The 22,602-nt window shown below is 39.9% G+C and overlaps 2 protein-coding genes across 6 annotated transcripts in view; one reads left to right on the top strand and one right to left on the bottom strand.

Moving 5' to 3' along the window:
- Positions 1-10,973, top strand: part of lrrc73 (leucine rich repeat containing 73) — a 16,750-nt gene extending 5,777 nt beyond the window's left edge. The window contains exons 8-9 of the mRNA XM_069177205.1: positions 9,333-9,600; positions 10,299-10,973. Of these exons, the coding sequence (XP_069033306.1) occupies positions 9,333-9,600; positions 10,299-10,369 (339 nt within the window). The 3' untranslated portion in view covers positions 10,370-10,973. The remainder of the gene's footprint in view (positions 1-9,332; positions 9,601-10,298) is intronic.
- dlk2 (delta-like 2 homolog (Drosophila)) lies at positions 10,930-22,602 on the bottom strand. 5 transcript variants are annotated; one of them, XM_069177200.1, is made up of 7 exons: positions 22,329-22,602; positions 21,586-21,675; positions 16,799-16,886; positions 15,620-15,677; positions 12,282-12,412; positions 12,046-12,187; positions 10,930-11,929 (listed from the first exon to the last, which is right to left on the bottom strand). In XM_069177200.1, exons 3-7 carry the CDS (start codon positions 16,866-16,868, stop codon positions 11,164-11,166), a joined length of 1,167 nt encoding a protein of 388 aa, XP_069033301.1. In that variant the 5' UTR covers positions 16,869-16,886; positions 21,586-21,675; positions 22,329-22,602; the 3' UTR covers positions 10,930-11,163. The 5 variants fall into 5 exon arrangements, with proteins under 5 accessions (XP_069033301.1, XP_069033304.1, XP_069033302.1 ...); XM_069177203.1 differs by lacking the exon at positions 21,586-21,675; XM_069177201.1 differs by lacking the exon at positions 22,329-22,602 and having other exon boundaries at positions 21,586-21,813.

Raw genomic sequence — 22,602 nt, 5'->3', positions numbered from 1 at the left:
CCTCTGACCTTTTAATAAAGGTTACCAGAACACAGGATTTTATTTTGAAAGCACATTGTGCTTCCAGTGCAGTAACCTTAACTTTTATTTTGAAACCAGGTTTGATTTAGTTTTTTTTTTCTGTTTTTCTCGATGCTAACAGATTAGCCTCCACAACAAACCCGGCAGCTGTTTGAGCTCCGAAAGTTTATTGTTGAGCAACACAGAAACAAGCTGCACCCGTTATTACAGCTCTCTGTCGATGCTATGTAGCGGTAGCTTAGCTTCTGACTAACATAGCTAGTATAGAAGATGATTCACTTAACTTTTGACTAGCCTAGCTTCTGACTAGCTTAGCTTCTGGCTATCCTAGCTTCTGATTAGTTCAGCTTCTGTACAGCCTACAAGATGAGAAGTTTTAACTGGCATTAGCAGATATTAGCAAACATGAACTAACATGAGCAAATATTAACTAACATTAGCAAACATTAACTAGCATTAGCAAACATTAACTAACATGAACTAACATTAGCAAACATTAACTAACATTAGCAAACATTAACTAACATTAACTAGCATGAGCAAACATTAACTAACATCAGCAAGCATTAACTAACATTAACTAACATGAGCAAACATTAACTAGCATTAGCAAACATTAACTAGCATTAGCAAACATTAACTAACATTAGCAAACATTAACTAGCATTAGCAAGCATTAACTAACATGAACTAGCATGAGCAAACATTAACTAACATCAGCAAGCATTAACTAACATGAGCAAACATTAACTAACATGAACTAACATTAGCAAACATTAACTAGCATTAGCAAACATTAACTAACATGAACTAACATTAGCAAACATTAACTAGCATTAGCAAACATTAACTAACATGAACTAACATTAGCAAACATTAACTAACATTAGCAAACATTAACTAACATTAGCAAACATTAACTAACATTAACTAGCATGAGCAAACATTAACTAACATCAGCAAGCATTAACTAACATTAACTAACATGAGCAAACATTAACTAGCATTAGCAAACATTAACTAGCATTAGCAAACATTAACTAACATTAGCAAACATTAACTAGCATTAGCAAGCATTAACTAACATGAACTAGCATGAGCAAACATTAACTAACATCAGCAAGCATTAACTAACATGAGCAAACATTAACTAACATGAACTAACATTAGCAAACATTAACTAGCATTAGCAAACATTAACTAACATGAACTAACATTAGCAAACATTAACTAACATTAGCAAACATTAACTAGCATGAGCAAACATTAACTAACATCAGCAAGCATTAACTAACATTAACGAACATGAGCAAACATTAACTAGTATTAGCAAACATTAACTAACATGAGCAAACATTAACTAGCATTAGCAAACATTAACTAACATCAGCAAACATTTACTAACATGAACTAACATTAGCAAACATTAACTAGCATTAGCAAACATTAACTAACATTAGCAAACATTAACTAGCATTAGCAAACATTAACTAACATTACCTAGCATGAGCAAACATTAACTAACATGAGCAAACATTAACTAACATTAACTAACATGAGCAAACATTAACTAACATGAGCAAACATTAACTAGCATTAGCAAACATTAACTAACATTAACTAACATTAGCAAACATTAACTAGCATTAGCAAACATGAACTAACATTAACTAGCATGAGCAAACGTTAACTAACATCAGCAAGCATTAACTAACATTAACTAACATGAGCAAACGTTAACTAACATCAGCAAGCATTAACTAACATTAACTAACATGAACTAACATTAGCAAACATTAACTAGCATTAGCAAACATTAACTAACATGAACTAACATTAGCAAACATTAACTAGCATTAGCAAACATTAACTAGCATTAGCAAACATTAACTAACATGAGCAAACATTAACTAACATGAGCAAACATTAACTAACATTAGCAAAGATTAACTAGCATTAGCAAACATTAACTAACATTAACTAACATGAACTAACATTAGCAAACATTAACTAGCATTAGCAAACATTAACTAGCATGAGCAAACGTTAACTAACATCAGCAAGCATTAACTAACATGAACTAACATTAGCAAACATTAACTAGCATTAGCAAACATTAACTAACATCAGCAAGCATTAACTAACATGAACTAACATTAGCAAACATTAACTAGCATTAGCAAACATTAACTAACATGAACTAACATTAGCAAACATTAACAAACATCAGCAAACATTAACTAACATCAGCAAGCATTAACTAACATTAACTAACATTAACTAACATGAGCAAACATTAACTAACATCAGCAAGCATTAACTAACATTAACTAACATGAACTAACATTAGCAAACATTAACTAGCATTAGCAAACATTAACTAACATTAACTAACATGAACTAACATTAGCAAACATTAACTAACATGAGCAAACATTAACTAGCATTAGCAAACATTAACTAACATGAACTAACATTAGCAAACATTAACTAGCATTAGCAAACATTAACTAACATGAACTAACATTAGCAAACAACAACTGGCATTAGCAAACATTAACTAACATTAGCAAACATTAACTAGCATTAGCAAACATTAACTAACATTAACTAGCATGAGCAAACATTAACTAACATGAGCAAACATTAACTAACATTAACTAACATGAGCAAACGTTAACTAACATCAGCAAGCATTAACTAACATTAACTAACATGAGCAAACGTTAACTAACATCAGCAAGCATTAACTAACATTAACTAACATGAGCAAACGTTAACTAACATCAGCAAGCATTAACTAACATTAACTAACATGAGCAAACATTAACTAACATCAGCAAACATTAACTAACATTAGCAAACATTAACTAGCATTAGCAAACATTAACTAACATTAACTAACATGAACTAACATTAGCAAACATTAACTAGCATTAGCAAACATTAACTAACATGAGCAAACGTTAACCAACATGAGCAAACGTTAACTAACATCAGCAAGCATTAACTAACATTAACTAACATGAGCAAACGTTAACTAGCATTAGCAAACATTAACTAGCATTAGCAAACATTAACTAACATGAGCAAACATTAACTAACATCAGCAAACATTAACTAACATCAGCAAACATTAACTAGCATTAGCAAGCATTGACTAAAATTAACTAACATGAACTAACATTAGCAAACATTAACTAGCATTAGCAAACATTAACTAACATGAACTAACATTAGCAAACATTAACTAGCATTAGCAAACATTAACTAACATGAACTAACATTAGCAAACATTAACTAGCATTAGCAAACATTAACTAGCATTAGCAAACATTAACTAACATGAGCAAACATTAACTAACATCAGCAAACATTAACTAGCATTAGCAAACATTAACTAGCATTAGCAAACATTAACTAACATGAGCAAACATTAACTAACATGAGCAAACATTAACTAACATCAGCAAACATTAACTAGCATTAGCAAACATTAACTAGCATTAGCAAGCATTAACTAACATTAACTAACATGAACTAACATTAGCAAACATTAACTAGCATTAGCAAACATTAACTAACATTAACTAACATGAACTAACATTAGCAAACATTAACTAGCATTAGCAAACATTAACTAGCATTAGCAAACATTAACTAACATGAGCAAACATTAACTAACATCAGCAAACATTAACTAACATGAACTAACATTAGCAAACATTAACTAGCATTAGCAAACATTAACTAGCATTAGCAAACATTAACTAACATGAGCAAACATTAACTAACATCAGCAAACATTAACTAGCATTAGCAAACATTAACTAGCATTAGCAAACATTAACTAGCATTAGCAAGCATTAACTAACATTAACTAACATGAACTAACATTAGCAAACATTAACTAGCATTAGCAAACATTAACTAACATTAACTAACATGAACTAACATTAGCAAACATTAACTAGCATTAGCAAACATTAACTAGCATTAGCAAACATTAACTAACATGAGCAAACATTAACTAACATCAGCAAACATTAACTAACATTAACTAACATCAGCAAGCATTAACTAACATTAGCAAACATTAACTAGCATTAGCAAACATTAACTAACATGAGCAAACATTAACTAACATCAGCAAACATTAACTAGCATTAGCAAACATTAACTAGCATTAGCAAACATTAACTAACATGAGCAAACATTAACTAACATGAGCAAACATTAACTAACATCAGCAAACATTAACTAGCATTAGCAAACATTAACTAGCATTAGCAAGCATTAACTAACATTAACTAACATGAACTAACATTAGCAAACATTAACTAGCATTAGCAAACATTAACTAACATTAACTAACATGAACTAACATTAGCAAACATTAACTAGCATTAGCAAACATTAACTAGCATTAGCAAACATTAACTAACATGAGCAAACATTAACTAACATCAGCAAACATTAACTAACATGAACTAACATTAGCAAACATTAACTAGCATTAGCAAACATTAACTAACATTAGCAAACATTAACTAGCATTAGCAAACATTAACTAACATTAACTAGCATGAGCAAACGTTAACTAACATCAGCAAGCATTAACTAACATTAACTAACATGAGCAAGCGTTAACTAACATCAGCAAGCATTAACTAACATTAACTAGCATGAGCAAACGTTAACTAACATCAGCAAGCATTAACTAACATTAACTAACATTAACTAACATGAACTAACATTAGCAAACATTAACTAGCATTAGCAAACATTAACTAACATGAACTAACATTAGCAAACATTAACTAGCATTAGCAAACATTAACTAACATGTGCAAACATTAACTAACATGAACTAACATCAGCAAGCATTAACTAACATTAACTAACATGAACTAACATGAACTAACATGAGCAAACATTAACTAACATTAACTAGCATTAGCAAACATTAACTAACATTAACTAACATGAACTAACATTAGCAAACATTAACTAGCATTAGCAAACATTAACTAGCATTAGCAAACATTAACTAACATGAGCAAACATTAACTAACATCAGCAAACATTAACTAACATGAACTAACATTAGCAAACATTAACTAGCATTAGCAAACATTAACTAACATTAGCAAACATTAACTAGCATTAGCAAACATTAACTAACATTAACTAGCATGAGCAAACATTAACTAACATGAGCAAACATTAACTAACATTAACTAACATGAGCAAACATTAACTAACATGAGCAAACATTAACTAGCATTAGCAAACATTAACTAACATGAACTAACATTAGCAAACATTAACTAGCATTAGCAAACATTAACTAACATTAACTAGCATGAGCAAACGTTAACTAACATCAGCAAGCATTAACTAACATTAACTAACATTAACTAACATGAACTAACATTAGCAAACATTAACTAACATGAGCAAACATTAACTAACATCAGCAAGCATTAACTAACATGAGCAAACATTAACTAACATGAGCAAACATTAACTAACATTAGCAAACATTAACTAGCATTAACTAACATGAACTAACATTAGCAAACATTAACTAGCATTTGCAAACATTAACTAACATGAGCAAACATTAACTAACATCAGCAAACATTAACTAACATCAGAAAGCATTAACTAACATGAACTAACATTAGCAAACATTAACTAGCATTAGCAAACATTAACTAACATGAGCAAACGTTAACTAACATCAGCAAGCATTAACTAACATGAACTAACATCAGCAAGCATTAACTAACATTAACTAACATGAACTAACATGAGCAAACATTAACTAACATTAACTAGCATTAGCAAACATTAACTAACATTAACTAACATGAACTAACATTAGCAAACATTAACTAGCATTAGCAAACATTAACTAACATGTGCAAACATTAACTAACATCAGCAAGCATTAACTAACATGAGCAAACATTAACTAACATTAGCAAACATTAACTAGCATTAGCAAACATTAACTAACATTAGCTAATATGAACTAACATTAGCAAACATTAACTAGCATTAGCAAACATTAACTAACATGAGCAAACGTTAACTAACATCAGCAAGCATTAACTAACATTAACTAACATGAACTAACATTAGCAAACATTAACTAGCATTAGCAAACATTAACTAGCATTAGCAAACATTAACTAACATGAGCAAACATTAACTAACATTAACTAACATCAGCAAGCATTAACTAACATTAACTAACATGAACTAACATTAGCAAACATTAACTAACATTAACTAACATGAACTAACATTAGCAAACATTAACTAGCATTAGCAAACATTAACTAACACGAACTAACATTAGCAAACATTAACTAGCATTAGCAAGCATTAGCTAGCATTAGCAAACATTAACTAACATGAGCAAACATTAACTAACATCAGCAAACATTAACTAACATCAGCAAGCATTAACTAACATTAACTAACATGAACTAACATTAGCAAACATTAACTAGCATTAGCAAACATTAACTAGCATTAGCAAACATTAACTAACATGAGCAAACATTAACTAACATTAACTAACATCAGCAAGCATTAACTAACATTAACTAACATGAACTAACATTAGCAAACATTAACTAACATTAACTAACATGAACTAACATGAGCAAACATTAACTAACATTAACTAGCATTAGCAAACATTAACTAACATGAACTAACATTAGCAAACATTAACTAGCATTAGCAAACATTAACTAGCATTAGCAAACATTAACTAACATGAGCAAACATTAACTAACATGAGCAAACATTAACTAACATCAGCAAACATTAACTAACATGAACTAACATTAGCAAACATTAACTAGCATTAGCAAACATTAACTAACATTAGCAAACATTAACTAGCATTAGCAAACATTAACTAACATTAACTAGCATGAGCAAACATTAACTAACATGAGCAAACATTAACTAACATTAACTAACATGAGCAAACATTAACTAACATGAGCAAACATTAACTAGCATTAGCAAACATTAACTAACATGAACTAACATTAGCAAACATTAACTAGCATTAGCAAACATTAACTAACATTAACTAGCATGAGCAAGTGTTAACTAACATCAGCAAGCATTAACTAACATTAACTAGCATGAGCAAACGTTAACTAACATCAGCAAGCATTAACTAACATTAACTAACATGAACTAACATTAGCAAACATTAACTAGCATTAGCAAACATTAACTAACATGAACTAACATTAGCAAACATTAACTAGCATTAGCAAGCATTAACTAACATGAGCAAACATTAACTAACATCAGCAAACATTAACTAACATTAGCAAACATTAACTAACATGAGCAAACATGAACTAATATTAACTAACATCAGCAAACATTAACTAACATTAACTAACATCAGCAAACATTAACTAACATTAACTAACATGAGCAAACATTAACTAATATTAACTGACATCAGCAAACATTAACTAACATTAGCAAACATTAACTAACATGAGCAAACATGAACTAATATTAACTAACATGAGCAAACATTAACTAACATTAACTAATATGAGCAAAAATTAACTAACATTAACTAACATCAGCAAACATGAACTAACATCAGCAAACATTAACTAACATTAACTAACATCAGCAAACATTAACTAACATTAACTAACATCAGCAAACATTAACTAACATCAACAAACATTAACTAACATTAACTAACATCAGCAAACATTAACTAACATCAGCAAACATGAACTAATATTAACTAACATGAGCAAACATTAACTAATATTAACTAACATGAGCAAACATTAACTAACATTAACTAACATCAGCAAAAATTAACTAACATTAACTAACATCAGCAAACATTAACTAACATCAGCAAACATTAACTAATATTAACTAATATCAGCAAACATTAACTAACATCAGCAAACATTAACTAATATTAACTAACATCAGCAAACATTAACTAACATTAACTAACATCAGCAAAAATTAACTAACATTAACTAACATCAGCAAACATTAACTAATATTAACTAACATCAGCAAACATTAACTAACATTAACTAACATCAGCAAACATTAACTAATATTAACTAACATCAGCAAAAATTAACTAACATTAACTAACATCAGCAAACATTAACTAATATTAACTAACATCAGCAAACATTAACTAACATCAGCAAAAATTAACTAACATTAACTAACATCAGCAAACATTAACTAACATCAGCAAACATTAACTAACATCAGCAAACATTAACTAACATTAACTAACATCAGCAAACATTAACTAACATCAACAAACATTAACTAACATTAACTAACATCAGCAAACATTAACTAACATTAACTAACATCAGCAAAAATTAACTAACATTAACTAACATCAGCAAACATTAACTAACATCAACAAACATTAACTAACATTAACTAACATCAGCAAACATTAACTAACATCAGCAAACATGAACTAATATTAACTAACATGAGCAAACATTAACTAATATTAACTAACATGAGCAAACATTAACTAACATTAACTAACATCAGCAAAAATTAACTAACATTAACTAACATCAGCAAACATTAACTAACATCAGCAAACATTAACTAATATTAACTAATATCAGCAAACATTAACTAACATCAGCAAACATTAACTAATATTAACTAACATCAGCAAACATTAACTAACATTAACTAACATCAGCAAAAATTAACTAACATTAACTAACATCAGCAAACATTAACTAATATTAACTAACATCAGCAAACATTAACTAACATTAACTAACATCAGCAAACATTAACTAATGTTAACTAACATCAGCAAAAATTAACTAACATTAACTAACATCAGCAAACATTAACTAATATTAACTAACATCAGCAAACATTAACTAACATCAGCAAAAATTAACTAACATTAACTAACATCAGCAAACATTAACTAACATCAGCAAACATTAACTAACATCAGCAAACATTAACTAACATTAACTAACATCAGCAAACATTAACTAACATCAACAAACATTAACTAACATTAACTAACATCAGCAAACATTAACTAACATTAACTAACATCAGCAAAAATTAACTAACATTAACTAACATGAGCAAACATTAGCGGACAGTAGCTGCCGCCAGCAGTCAGATGTAATCGGGGTTCTTGAGAGCCTGTGTTCCTGTTGGACCCTGCAGTGTAAATGAAGTGGTGTGGTTCTGAACAGGTCGGTCTCTGTGTGCAGGTGTTCCTGGACATGGTGGAGAACTACCCAACCAGCCTGCGGGTTCTGGTTCTGGCCGAGAACGACATCAGTCCGGAGCTGCAGCAGCAGATCTGCGACCTGCTATCCGAAGGGGAGGAGGACGACGATAGGGAGGCCACGCCCTTACAGTCTTGCCCCGCCTCCAGCAAGGCCCTCCAGCCAATCAGAGACAAGTACCTGCCAATCAGGGACAAGTACCTGCCAATCAGGGACAAGTACCAGCCCCCCGTCTGGCTCCCCCACAGCAGTAAGGGCTGAACTCTCTCAGACGTCCTGATCCTGTCCTGTCCTCTGTGTGGTGTTTAGGTGTCCGTGGTAAAAGTAGGACGTTTGTGTTCTCTATAATCGTGGACTCGGTGTGAATCTGGTTAAACTGGTATTTATCTCAGTAAACAAACAATATTCCGTTAATAATAACAACTAATATTTACTACAATTATCCCTTTAATACTCTTCTGTGGTTCCTGTGAAGCTGGTCCTGATCCTGGTCCTGGTCCTGGTTCTGGTCCTGGTTCTGGTTCTAATCAGTAACTGATTCTTCACAATAGAAAATCTGAATTTGTTGCTCTTTGATTATTAATGATTGATTATTAATTTATTATTAATCAATAACAGGAAGTCTCAGAGGAAACACAGAAGTTTCATGTTCATATTTAAACATTTTCAGCTTTTAGGTTGATTTCCTCAAACTGACTCCACCCCTCATGGCGCCGCGGCCTGTTAGCTTAGCTTAGCATAAACACTGTAAACAAAGGGAAACAGCTAGCTGAACAGATGAGCCTGTTGATGAATTAATTGCTGATCAATCATTGTGCTGCAGATCTTTATGGATCTGATTGGAGGAAGTGGATCTAAAAGCTGAAGCAGGTTGTGTTTGTACTTCCTGGTTCTGAACCCGGCGGTCTGGACCCTGAAGGTCTAAACGTGTCGTTCTCTGACCCACAGACTCCGCCCCCCAGATGGTCTTGCTGACATCAGGTCTAGGTGAGAGTTTATTGGCTGAGACTGAGATGTGACTGCTCCCACAAACACACCCACTTCCTGTCAGTGATGACACTCTTCACTTTTGGTTTGTTTCTCTGCACTGCACTTCCGGGTTGTCAGATCACCTGATGGCTTGCAGCCAATCACATGCTCTGCATGGTTTGATGTAGCACCTGTTCACTGACAAGGAGCGAGCAGCACCGACCTGCAGCACACTGACTCCTCCCACACAGGTGTCGTGTTTCTGATGAATGTACCTTCGGCTCTGTTGATTCGTTCTGCTGCCCTGATGTCACAATAATAAAACTGTTTACAGCTTCGTACGAACCAAAGCCTCTGATTGGTTCTTCACTGCAGTCACATGACTGAGTGTCAGCTGACCGGAGTGCTGCTTTACTACAGTAAAAGTACTCCAACATCAGCAGGACTGGTACTCAAAGCATCCCAAACTATTCCCAACCATCCTTAACTATTCTGTACATTTCTTAAATATTCCGAAACTTCCAGAATAAGTGAAGAGTTTTGGTGTTTTGTCTCTTTGAGTCACTTACTGGTGGATTTTTAATGAAACCTGAAACACAGCGAACGTGTTTGTTCCCAGAAAGTTAAAACAGATTTATTGATAAATAACAGACTTATAAAATAAAAACACAACTTTTCAAAATAAAAGCTGCTCTTCTCCTCCGCTACGTTAGCCGCTGTTAGCATCTCTGAGGTGCTGTTTAAACTGCATCCCTCCATTCTGATGTCACTGTGATGATGTCAGTCCAGGTGCATGCTGGGAGAATCAGACGAGCTGCTGTTGACCACCCCCCAAACCCTCCCACTAAACAATGTTGGTATTGAGTTTCTTCTTCTCTGGTTCTGCTCGGTTCAGGAAGCTGATTGGGCTCTCCCGCTCATCGCGCGGTGCCCGTCGGCCACTCGGCTGTCCTCGCCGTGATGAGGACAGTGATGTCAGAGGCGACCAGCAGGGGGCGTGGCCACAGTCCCTGCAGTGACCCTGCAGCACGAGGGCGGCGGTCAGCAGCACGGCGCCGAGCGTTACGCCGGCCAGAACCAGCAGGACGATGAGATGCGGCTCCGACAGGCCGCCGGCGCCGCGCTCGCTAACCGTCACTTTCAGCAGCTCGTTGTCATGGCGACTGCTGTTCACGCTGCTGCTAGTGGTGGCGGTGCTCCTCTGGACCTTCCCCCCACCTCCTCCCTCCCACCCCAGCGTCGTCCAGCCTGGTTGGCGGGCGTCGCGGCTCCTCAGCGGCGTCTCGCAGGCGGCCCCGTCGAAGCCGGCCCGGCAGACGCAGTGGAAGCCGCCGGCGCGGTCGAGGCAGCGGCCGCCGTTCAGGCACGGTCGGCTGGCGCAGTCGTCCAGGTTGACGGTGCAGAAACGTCCGGTGAAGCCGACGGGGCAGACGCACGAGAAGCGGTTGACGGCGTCCAGGCAGGTGGCGCCGTTGGCACACGGCTTCATCAGGCAGTCGTCCACGTCGCTCTCGCAGCGCGTTCCCGTGAAGCCGGCGAGGCAGCGACACGTCAGCGCCGCCGCAAAACCGTCAGCGTCCTCGCACAGACCGCCGTTTCTACACGGAGACCTGCGACGGAACACAAGAAGAAGGATGTCAGCGACCTGATGGCGGTTCGGTCAACGTTTCAGCTCTAACGCCGGTTCATCCGTCAACATCGGCATGGTTACGGATCGGTGTCGGACCTCCTCTGGTGACAGGGTCCTGTCCTGCGCTGGCAGCTCGGCCCGATGAAGCCTTCGGGACATAGACAGCTGAAGTCGCCGCCGTCCTGCAGCACGCAGGTCGCTCCGTTCTGACACGGCTGCTGCGAGCACACGGTCAGGTCTGAGGAGGACGAACACTCACTTGTCACAGCGACACAAAACTAAAGTTAATGTGACATGAAGCAAAACTTCTTGCGAGAGGTGACGTCTCTGACCTTTGTCGCAGAAGCGCCCCCCCCAGCCCGGCTGACAGCTGCACTGCCACGGCTGCTGGCAGGAACCGTACCGACAGCCGGGCATCGGAACGCAGCGGTCGCAACGCTCACCGTCCCAACCAGGGTCACACCTGGAAACAAGAAGGAAACAAGATGGAAACACGAAGGAAACAAGAAGGAAACAAGATGGAAACAAGATGGACACAAGAAGGAAACAAGAAGGAAACAAGATGGAAACAAGAATGAAACAAAAAGGAAACAAGAAGGAAACAAGATGGAAACAAGAAGGAAACAAGATGGAAACAAGATGGAAACAATAAAGAAACAATAAAGAAACAAGAAGGAAACAAGATGGAAACAAGATGGAAACAAGATGGAAACAAGAAGGAAACAAGATGGAAACAAAAAGGAAACAAGAAGGAAACAAGATGGAAGCAAGAAGGAAACAAGATGGAAACAAGAAGGAAACAAGATGGAAACAAGATGGAAACAAGATGGAAACAAAAAGGAAACAAGAAGGAAACAAGATGGAAACAAAATGGAAACAAGAAGGAAACAAGATGGAAACAAGATGGACACAAGAAGGAAACAAGAAGGAAACAAGATGGAAACAATAAAGAAACAATAAAGAAACAAGAAGGAAACAAGATGGAAACAATAAAGAAACAAGAAAGAAACAAGATGGAAACAAGATGGAAACAAGAAGGAAACAAGATGGAAACAAGAAGGAAACAAGAAGGAAACAAGATGGAAACAAGAAAGAAACAAGATGGAAACAAGATGGAAGCAAGAAGGAAACAAGATGGAAACAAGAAGGAAACAAAAAGGAAACAAGATGGAAACAAGAAGGAAACAAGAAGGAAACAAGATGGAAGCAAGATGGAAACAAGATGGACACAAGAAGGAAACAAGAAGGAAACAAGATGGAAGCAAGATGGAAAAAATAAGGAAACAAGATGGAAACAAGATGGAAACAAGGTGGAAACAAGAAGGAAACAAGAAGGGAACAAGATGGAAGCAAGATGGAAACAAGAAGGAAACAAGAAGGAAACAAGATGGAAACAAGATGGAAACAAGAAGGAAACAAGAAGGAAACAAGATGGAAACAAGAAGGAAACAAGATGGAAACAAAAAGGAAACAAAAAGGAAACAAGAAGGAAACAAGATGGAAACAAAAAGGAAACAAGAAGGAAACAAGATGGAAACAAGATGGAAACAAGAAGGAAACAAGAAGGAAACAAGAAAGAAACAAGATGGAAACAAGATGGAAACAAAAAGGAAACAAGAAGGAAACAAGATGGAAGCAAGAAGGAAACAAGATGGAAACAAGAAGGAAACAAGAAGGAAGCAAGAAAGAAACAAGATGGAAACAAGATGGAAACAAGATGGACACAAGAAGGAAACAAGAAGGAAACAAGATGGAAACAATAAAGAAACAATAAAGAAACAAGATGGAAACAAGATGGAAACAAGAAGGAAACAAGAAGGAAACAAGATGGAAACAAAAAGGAAACAAGAAGGAAACAAGATGGAAGCAAGAAGGAAACAAGATGGAAACAAGAAGGAAACAAGATGGAAACAAAAAGGAAACAAGAAGGAAACAAGATGGACACAAGATGGACACAAGAAGGAAACAAGAAGGAAACAAGATGGAAACAATAAAGAAACAATAAAGAAACAAGAAGGAAACAAGATGGAAACAAGATGGAAACAAAAAGGAAACAAAAAGGAAACAAGAAGGAAACAAGAAAGAAACAAGATGGAAACAAGATGGAAGCAAGAAGGAAACAAGATGGAAACAAGAAGGAAACAAGAAGGAAACAAGATGGAAACAAGAAGGAAACAAGAAGGAAACAAGAAGGAAACATGATGAAAACAAGATGGAAGCAAGAAGGAAACAAGAAGGAAACAAGAAGGAAACAAGATGGAAACAAGATGGAAGCAAGAAGGAAACAAGATGGAAACAAGAAGGAAACAAGAAGGAAACAAAAAGGGAACAAGATGGAAACAAGAAGGAAACAAGATGGAAGCAAGATGGAAGCAAGATGGAAACAAGAAGGAAACAAGAAGGAAACAAGAAGGGAACAAGATGGAAGCAAGATGGAAACAAAAAGGAAACAAGGTGGAAACAAGAAGGAAACAAGAAGGGAACAAGATGGAAGCAAGATGGAAACAAAAAGGAAACAAGAAGGAAACAAGATGGAAACAAGAAGGAAACAAGAAAGAAACAAGATGGAAACAAGATGGAAACAAAAAGGAAACAAGAAGGAAACAATAAGGAAACAAGAAGGAAACAAGATGGAAACAAGATGGAAGCAAGAAGGAAACAAGATGGAAACAAGAAGGAAACAAAAAGGAAACAAGATGGAAACAAGATGGAAGCAAGAAGGAAACAAGATGGAAACAAGATGGAAACAAGATGGAAGCAAGAAGGAAACAAGATGGAAACAAGATGGAAACAAGAAGGAAACAAGAAGGAAACCAGATGGAAACAAGAAGGAAACAAGAAGGAAACAAGAAAGAAACAAGATGAAAACAAGATGGAAGCAAGAAGGAAACAAGAAAGAAACAAGATGGAAACAAGATGGAAGCAAGAAGGAAACAAGATGGAAACAAGAAGGAAACAAAAAGGAAACAAGATGGAAACAAGATGGAAGCAAGAAGGAAACAAGATGGAAACAAGAAGGAAACAAGAAGGAAACAAGATGGAAACAAGATGGAAACAAGAAGGAAACAAGATGGAAACAAGAAGGAAACAAGAAGGAAGCAAGATGGAAGGAAGAAGGAAACAAGATGGAAACAAGAAGGAAACAAGATGGAAACAAGATGGAAACAAGAAGGAAACAAGATGGAAACAAAAAGGAAACAAGAAGGAAACAAGATGGAAACAAGATGGACACAAGAAGGAAACAAGAAGGAAACAAGATGGAAACAATAAAGAAACAAGAAGGAAACAAGATGGAAACAAGAAGGAAACAAGATGGAAACAAGATGGAAACAAGAAGGAAACAAGAAACAAGATGGAAACAAAAAGGAAACAAGAAGGAAACAAGATGGAAGCAAGAAGGAAACAAGATGGAAACCAGAAGGAAACAAGAAGGAAACAAGAAAGAAACAAGATGGAAACAAGATGGAAACAAGATGGAAACAAGAAGGAAACAAGATGGAAACAAGAAGGAAACAAGAAGGAAACAAGATGGAAACAAGATGGAAACAAGAAGGAAACAAGATGGAAACAAGAAGGAAACAAGAAGGAAGCAAGATGGAAACAAGAAGGAAACAAGATGGAAACAAGATGGAAACAAGACGGATCATTGATTAATTAATTGGCGTCTCACCTGCAGACTCCAAACTCATCGCAGCGGCTGTTAGTGATGTTGCAGCTGCAGTCACTTCCTGCAGGAAGAAGAAAAGACCAGAGACACAGGAAGCTGAAGGGTCACGTCAAAATAAGAGCCTGAAAATCGAGGAAGATTATTTTCAAACAGACTGAAGGAACCAACTGGACGGTAAAATCTGTCTCTACTGCACCACCTGCATGGGTTCCACCGTGTTCTACCATGTCCTACCGTATTCTACCGTGTTCTACAGTGTCCCACAGTGTTCTACCGTGTCCCACCGTGTTCTACCGTGTTCTACCATGTCCCACCGTGTTCTACCGTGTCCCACTGTGTTCTACCGTGTTCTACCGTGTCCCACAATGTTCTACCGTGTCCCACTGTGTTCTACCGTGTCCCACCATGTTCTACCGTGTCCCACTGTGTTCTACCGTGTTCTACTGACGGTCGTCACCAGACGTTCATCAACATCACGTGGGCACGTGGCTCAGTGGTTGTCAGAGGTCAGAGGTCAAACACAGCTGACATTCAAAGGTCCACAGAGAGTCTTCATCAGTGAGGAGTTCTGCCTCCAATGAAGCCGGGGAGCGGAGGGTCAAAAGCTCCAGAGACGCTTCAGGTGTTTGTGTGGATAAAGTTGTGTGTTCTGTGTGTGTGTGTTGATAAAGTTGTGTATTGTGTGTCCTGTGTGTGTTTGTGTTGTGTATGTCAGACAGTAGGAGTTGCTGGTGGTGTCGCGTGTCGCAGCAGCTGGAGATGATGAGCGTTATTGGAGATGAAGGTCGACCGTCAGCTGCCACACACAGATTAACAGAACAATAAGATGCCGAGCGCCTCTGAGCGCGCTCAGTGAGGATCCACCCAGACAGACAGAGCAGGAGTCATGTGACGGAGGTCTTCATTCAGGTCAGCTGATTAAAGACTGCCCGGTCCATGGACCAATCACAGCTTTGCATCTTTCAGCACCTGTGTGATGTCATCAGGAAGGAGGAACACCTGTTCTACAAACTACACCTGCAGTTTAGAAGTCAAAGTTCAATTTGTATAGAATGAGATTAGATAAATATGGAATAATAAATAAAGTCGATAACTCCTAGATGGATTTAATCCTCTCAAAATTTGAACTTTAAATCAGCAGTTTTCAGAATGGGGTTTGGTTGGTGTGATCATGTGACCTACCTTGACCTGCGCAAGGCAGGACGACGAGGACGCAGCTCAGCAGGACGGCTGCAGCTCCGAGGACCGACATGACGGCTGCAGCGAGGACCTGCAACAGAAGACGGACACGGTGAGACGATTAGACGGGCACAGTGAGGACCTGTGTGACAGTGAGACGGACTGTACTCCCTGTTTAGAGGCAGATTGTTCAGCCACACTGGTCCTTCGCAGAATAAAAGCCTGTAGGAGGACATTCACAGCTAACTTTCACCTGTTTGACTGTCTCTTATCTCAAACAGGTGATCCACTTCCTGTGTCCACCTGAGACACGTCTGTCCAAACTCAGCACAACCACTGCTGCTTGGTTCAAAAAGAGAAACAAAGAGACACCATGAGACACAAAAAGACATAAAGAGGAAAAAAAAGACACCATGAGAAACACACCAAACGTCCGTGTGTCTCCCTCCTGTTGATCTGAGCTGATCTGGGACTGTTGACGTCTCCGTCTCATCCCCGTCTCCCCACGTGAACTCGGTTTGACTCGCAACTTTTTAAAGACATCTGCAGGTTGGACGTGTAAAGCCGAGACGCCTGCGAGCATCTCGTCCTCAGATCAAAGCCTCTGAAACCTGATGAGCCTGCGTGACTCCTGCCAGACTCTGATGTGGGGGTTAGTGACACGTGGTTAACCTCTTAGCAGGACGGTCAGCTCTTCATCGCTCCATCCTCTTCCTCAGTTTGAGCACCAGACATCAGGAGTCACATGAACTCGTCTTGTTGTGAAAGGTCCTAGTTCCACCTGGTTCCCCCTGTTTCCACCTGGTTCCTCCTGGTAACTCTTGATTCCTCTTGGTTCTTCTGGTTCCTCCTAGTTCCTCCTAGTTCCTCCTAGTTCCACCTGGTTCCTCCTGGTTCCTCTAGTTCCACCCAGTTCCTCCTGGTTTCACTGGTTCCTCCTGGTTCTACCCTGTTCCTCCAGGTTCCACCTGGTTCCTCCTTGTTCCTCCTGGTTCCACCTAGTTCCTCTGGTTCCACCCAGTTCCTCCTGGTTCCTCCCGGTTCCTCCTGGTTCCATCTAGTTCCACCTAGTTCCTCCTGGTTTCTCCTGGTTCCACCTAGTTCTTCCTAGTTTTGCTGGTTCCTCCTGGTTCCACCTGTGTCCACCTGGTTCCTCCAGGTTCCTCCTGGTTCTACCCTGTTCCTCCAGGTTCCTCCTGGTTCCACCTAGTTCCTCCCGGTTCCTCTGGTTCCTCCTGCTTCCTCCTGGTTCCACCTGGTTCTCACAGGAACAGATTTATTTCTGTTCTCTGATGTTCTCCAGAGAACACGGAGAACATGACAGAAGGCAGCAACGTTCAGGAACAACTCAACATCGAGGCCCTGATGATCCGCTGCTCCTCCCGGTCACCAGGCCTGTCTGTAGTTCTCTAAAGAACCCTGAACGCACCGGACTGTTCCTTTAAATCAGAGAACACTGACCGGTCTGGACTGTTCCTTTTAAAAGCGACCCCACGGCGGAGGTCATGTGACCTGGAGGTCCAGCCTCCTGTTACTACCTGCTGCTTCCTGCCGGAGCTTTCGACTCCCTCCTTGTTCTTCCTCAGCTCTCGACCTCGCAGCTTGTCCTGCTCAGCCTGTTGCTGTAGTGACGGACCTCCGGGTCGCTCTGCCCACACACTCGACTGGCAGGCGGCGGGAAACAACAAGCAGGATAATTTTTCCAGAGATTACAGTGAGGAACGGGACAGGAACCGACATGCCTGCGTCTGTGTTTGTGGGGCTGACATACCAGAGCGCACACACCGCCTCCGCCAGTGTGTTTGCAGGAGAAAGAGAAGAATGAGGGGAGTGTGTGTCAGAAAGAAAGCAACAGGTGGCCGATTTAATGCTTCAGCATTCACACACATTCAGAGTGAGAGCTGAGCAGGCAGCGCAGAGGACGCCTCACCGCACGCGCTCCGTACGGTCCGGTTAAACAACCAGAAACCGTGACACCACTTCATCCTGCTGGCAAAATAAATCATGTCATTTAGTACACGGTGCATTTCACCTGTCCCTCGTTGTCCTTCCCTCCTGCTGTATTTTGTCTGCCAGCTCTTTTGTTTGTTTCAGTTACCTTTTAAGACCACCTGAACTGTGGCGCCATGGCAACCAGCCTCTCCAACATGACAACACGCCGCTCACAGCGCCTGAAGTTTATGTTTCTCTGCCTCCTGCCCCCCCCCTCCCCCACGCATGAGGCCACTCCCCCCTGGGCTTCATGTCAAAGTTCTTTTCAGAGTCCTGAACTCGAACCAGTTCATAGAAAACATTTTGCTCACCGACTCGCTCGGCACCATCTCCGGGTCCTGGACAGGAAGTGATGTCACGGACCAACACACCGAACGGTCGGTACTGTTCGTAGCTAACGGTCGGTACTGTTCATAGCTAACGGTAGTTCTGTTCGTAGCTAACGATAGTTCTGTTCGTAGCTAACGATAGTTCTGTTCGTAGCTAACGATAGTTCTGTTCGTAGCTAACGGTAGTTCTGTTCGTAGCTAACGATAGTTCTGTTCGTAGCTGACGGTAGTTCTGTTCGTAGCTAACGATAGTTCTGTTCGTAGCTAACGATAGTTCTGTTCGTAGCTAACGGTAGTTCTGTTCGTAGCTAACGGTAGTTCTGTTCGTAGCTAACGATAGTTCTGTTCGTAGCTAACGGTAGTTCTGTTCGTAGCTAACGGTAGTTCTGTTCGTAGCTAACGATAGTTCGTAGACTATGAACTGAACTGGTTCGACGGTCCAGTCGCTGATAGAACAGATGAATAGTGAAGTGAAAGTTTCCGTTCTTCCTGCTGATTACGACTTCTTTAAAGTCACTGCAGCAGCGATGTGATTGGTCGACTCTGATCCATTAAAGTCCAGTTGAACCAGTGATGTACTGAAGATCTGTCGCTGTCAGAGCTGAATGAGGCGCTTTGACCTTTGACCCCGGCTCGGTAATGATGTGATGTGAGCCTGAAGGACGCGCCGTCTCAGTGTGATGAAACTCTGAGAAACATCACACAACCGGGATCGAATCCAAATCCTGCACGCGTCCACGGCAATCAGCCTCCTCCTCTGTTGCCATGGCAGCAGCTGGCCCCCTGCAGGGGGACTCGATGTTCCTGTTAGTGGATCATTCTCCTCCGTTTTAACGTCCAACCTGTCAGAGCTGCTGGAGATCCATCATGATGACATCATCATAGACCCTGAATATATTTAGAAAGTTGATGAAATGTGATAAAGAACAAATCAAACTGAAGAGTTTCATTCCAGCTGGATGAGCTTCAATCACGACGCTTCACTGAAGCAGAATACTGATAAATAAGTGAAGGAACGGCGGCGTGCCGGGAGACTTCTGCCGGGAGACTTCCTGCGTCTCCTCCCGCTGACTCGGCGTTCCTTCTGAAGAGCTGCTATCTGTGGATCCGGTTTTCAGACCGCTGGACCAGAACCAGCGTTTGATCTGGCTGAGTGAGTCGGTGTGTTACGAGACGGGAACTCGGAGCGAACGTGTCTCAGAATAAACCTGCAGGAGGTCCGAACGTCTGCCAGAGGACCTGTTGTCCATCAGGGAATGTTCCTCAGAACCGACTAAGAGAACCGACCGCAACAGAGAACCACTGACCATTGTGACTGATAACCAGAACCACTGACCACTGTGACTGATAACAAGAACCAGAACCAGAGAACCACTGTGACTGATAACAAGAACCAGAAACAGAGAACCATTGTGACTGATAACAAGAACCAGAACCACTGACCACTGTGACTGATAACAAGAACCAGAACCAGAGAACCACTGTGACTGATAACAAGAACCAGAACCAGAGAACCATTGTGACTGATAACAAGAACCAGAACCAGAGAACCACTGTGACTGATAACAAGAACCAGAAACAGAGAACCATTGTGACTGATAACAAGAACCAGAACCACTGACCACTGTGACTGATAACAAGAACCAGAACCAGAGAACCACTGTGACTGATAACAAGAACCAGAACCAGAGAACCACTGTGACTGATAACAAGAACCAGAACCAGAGAACCATTGTGACTGATAACAAGAACCAGAACCAGAGAACCACTGTGACTGATAACAAGAACCAGAACCGGAGAACCACTGTGACTGATAACAAGAACCAGAGCCAGAACCAGAGAACCATTGTGACTGATAACAAGAACCAGAACCAGAGAACCACTGTGACTGAAACAAGAACCAGAACCAGAGAACCACTATGACTGATAGAACGTTCTCTCTGGTTCTTTCTGGTTCTCTGCAGAACGTCTCTCTCACACAGTCAGTCTGAAACAGTTCTTACCTTCATCCTCCTCTTCGTGGTTTAATTTAACCTCGTCGATATTCAGCGTCCGTCCTCGACACTCAGAGACACACACTCAGAGACACACACTCAGAGACACACTGCTGCTCTGCAGGTTACTTTAGAGTGTTTGAAGCTGCAGAACAACGACCAGGAGACGCTCCTCCACCCCCCCCACCCCCCACCCGACCATCCTCCCCCTCCAGATAACACTCCCCCTCTGCAGGGTCGGCAGGCCATACACACATGCAGGAGGGAGAGTGTGTGTGTGTGTGTGTGTGTGTGTGTGTGTGTGTGTTGGTCGGTCTCCTTCAGTCTGTCAGGTATCATTGGTGTTTAATTAATGCTGATCACCATGGTGACAGTGACAGGTTGCGCCACCTGCTCAGGTGTTGATGAGTGTTGATTGGACATAAACAAGGAAATAAAATCAGAGTGAAACATCTGGATACACAACATCTGTCACCTCAGGTCAGAACCTCAGAACATCTAACAGAACCAGAACCAGAGGTGGAGAACATCTGTTGGCAGAACCAGAACCAGAGGTGGAGAACATCTGTTGACAGAAACAGAACCAAAGGAGGAGAACATCTGTTAATGGAACCAGAACCAGAGGTGGAGAACATCTGTTAATAGAACCAGAACCAGAGGAGAACATCCGCCAACAGCACATCTAGAACCTCCTTGTAGACCATCAGAACCTACTGTTGGACCTCTAGAACTACTTCGAGAACCTGTGTCTGTGTGATTGTGTGTGTGTGTGTGTGTGTGTGTGTGTGTATTGTGTGTCTGTGTATTGTGTGTGTGTGTGTGTATTGTGTGTATGTGTGTGTGTGTGTGTGTATTGTGTGTGTGTGTGTGTGTGTATGTGTGTGTGTGTGTGTGTGTGTGTGTGTATTGTGTGTGTGGTGGGGGGTGTTGAGGGGTTGATGAGGTTCTAACCTGCTGAATGAAACGTGGCTGCAGCAGCTGTGAGATTCCTCTGAGCTCTAAACTGTCCGACCACCTGGTTCACAATGCAGCTCTGTTTATCTGGTTGTGTGTGTGTGTGTGTGTGTGTGTGTGTGTGTGTGTGGGGTGGGTGGGGGGAGCAGCCTTGACCCCTTCCTCCCCACAGCAGCTGAGCGCCCCCCCCCCCCCCCCTCCCCACACACACACACAGACAGACACGTTTTAACATTCAGATGGAAACTTAAACAGAGGACTCACATTACTGGACTTCCTTTGTCCTTCTGTTTCCTTTACTGTCTCCTTCAGTCCTTCTCTTCCTCCTTTTTGTCTTCTTCCTCTTCCTCCTCTTCTTCCTCTTCCTCCCAGCTCACCGTCCTCCTGGTGAACTGAGCTGGTGTCAGACAGGTGAAGAAGAACCTTCAGAGCAGTTCCTGGTTCTACTGTTTACATTGTACGTAGCTGTTAGCTCCGATGCTAACTGCAGTGATGTTCAGGTACATGGGAACACCTTCTTCTTCTTCTTCTTCTTCTT

The sequence above is a fragment of the Embiotoca jacksoni genome, unplaced genomic scaffold (assembly GCF_022577435.1).
Source record: "Embiotoca jacksoni isolate LCO1_2020_lvr unplaced genomic scaffold, fEmbJac1.0.p SCAF_70, whole genome shotgun sequence".
In the NCBI taxonomy this organism is placed as follows: domain Eukaryota; kingdom Metazoa; phylum Chordata; class Actinopteri; family Embiotocidae; genus Embiotoca; species Embiotoca jacksoni.
Note: the sequence above shows the minus strand (reverse complement) of the source record. Positions and strands in the feature narration are given on the sequence as shown.

Coding starts and splice junctions, on each gene's coding strand:
- dlk2 (XM_069177199.1), bottom strand. Junction 12,188..12,281: donor GGGGCGCTTCTGCGACAAAG/GTCAGAGACGTC, acceptor CGTCCTCCTCAG/ACCTGACCGTGTGCTCGCAG. Junction 11,930..12,045: donor GGACCCTGTCACCAGAGGAG/GTCCGACACCGA, acceptor GTTCCGTCGCAG/GTCTCCGTGTAGAAACGGCG.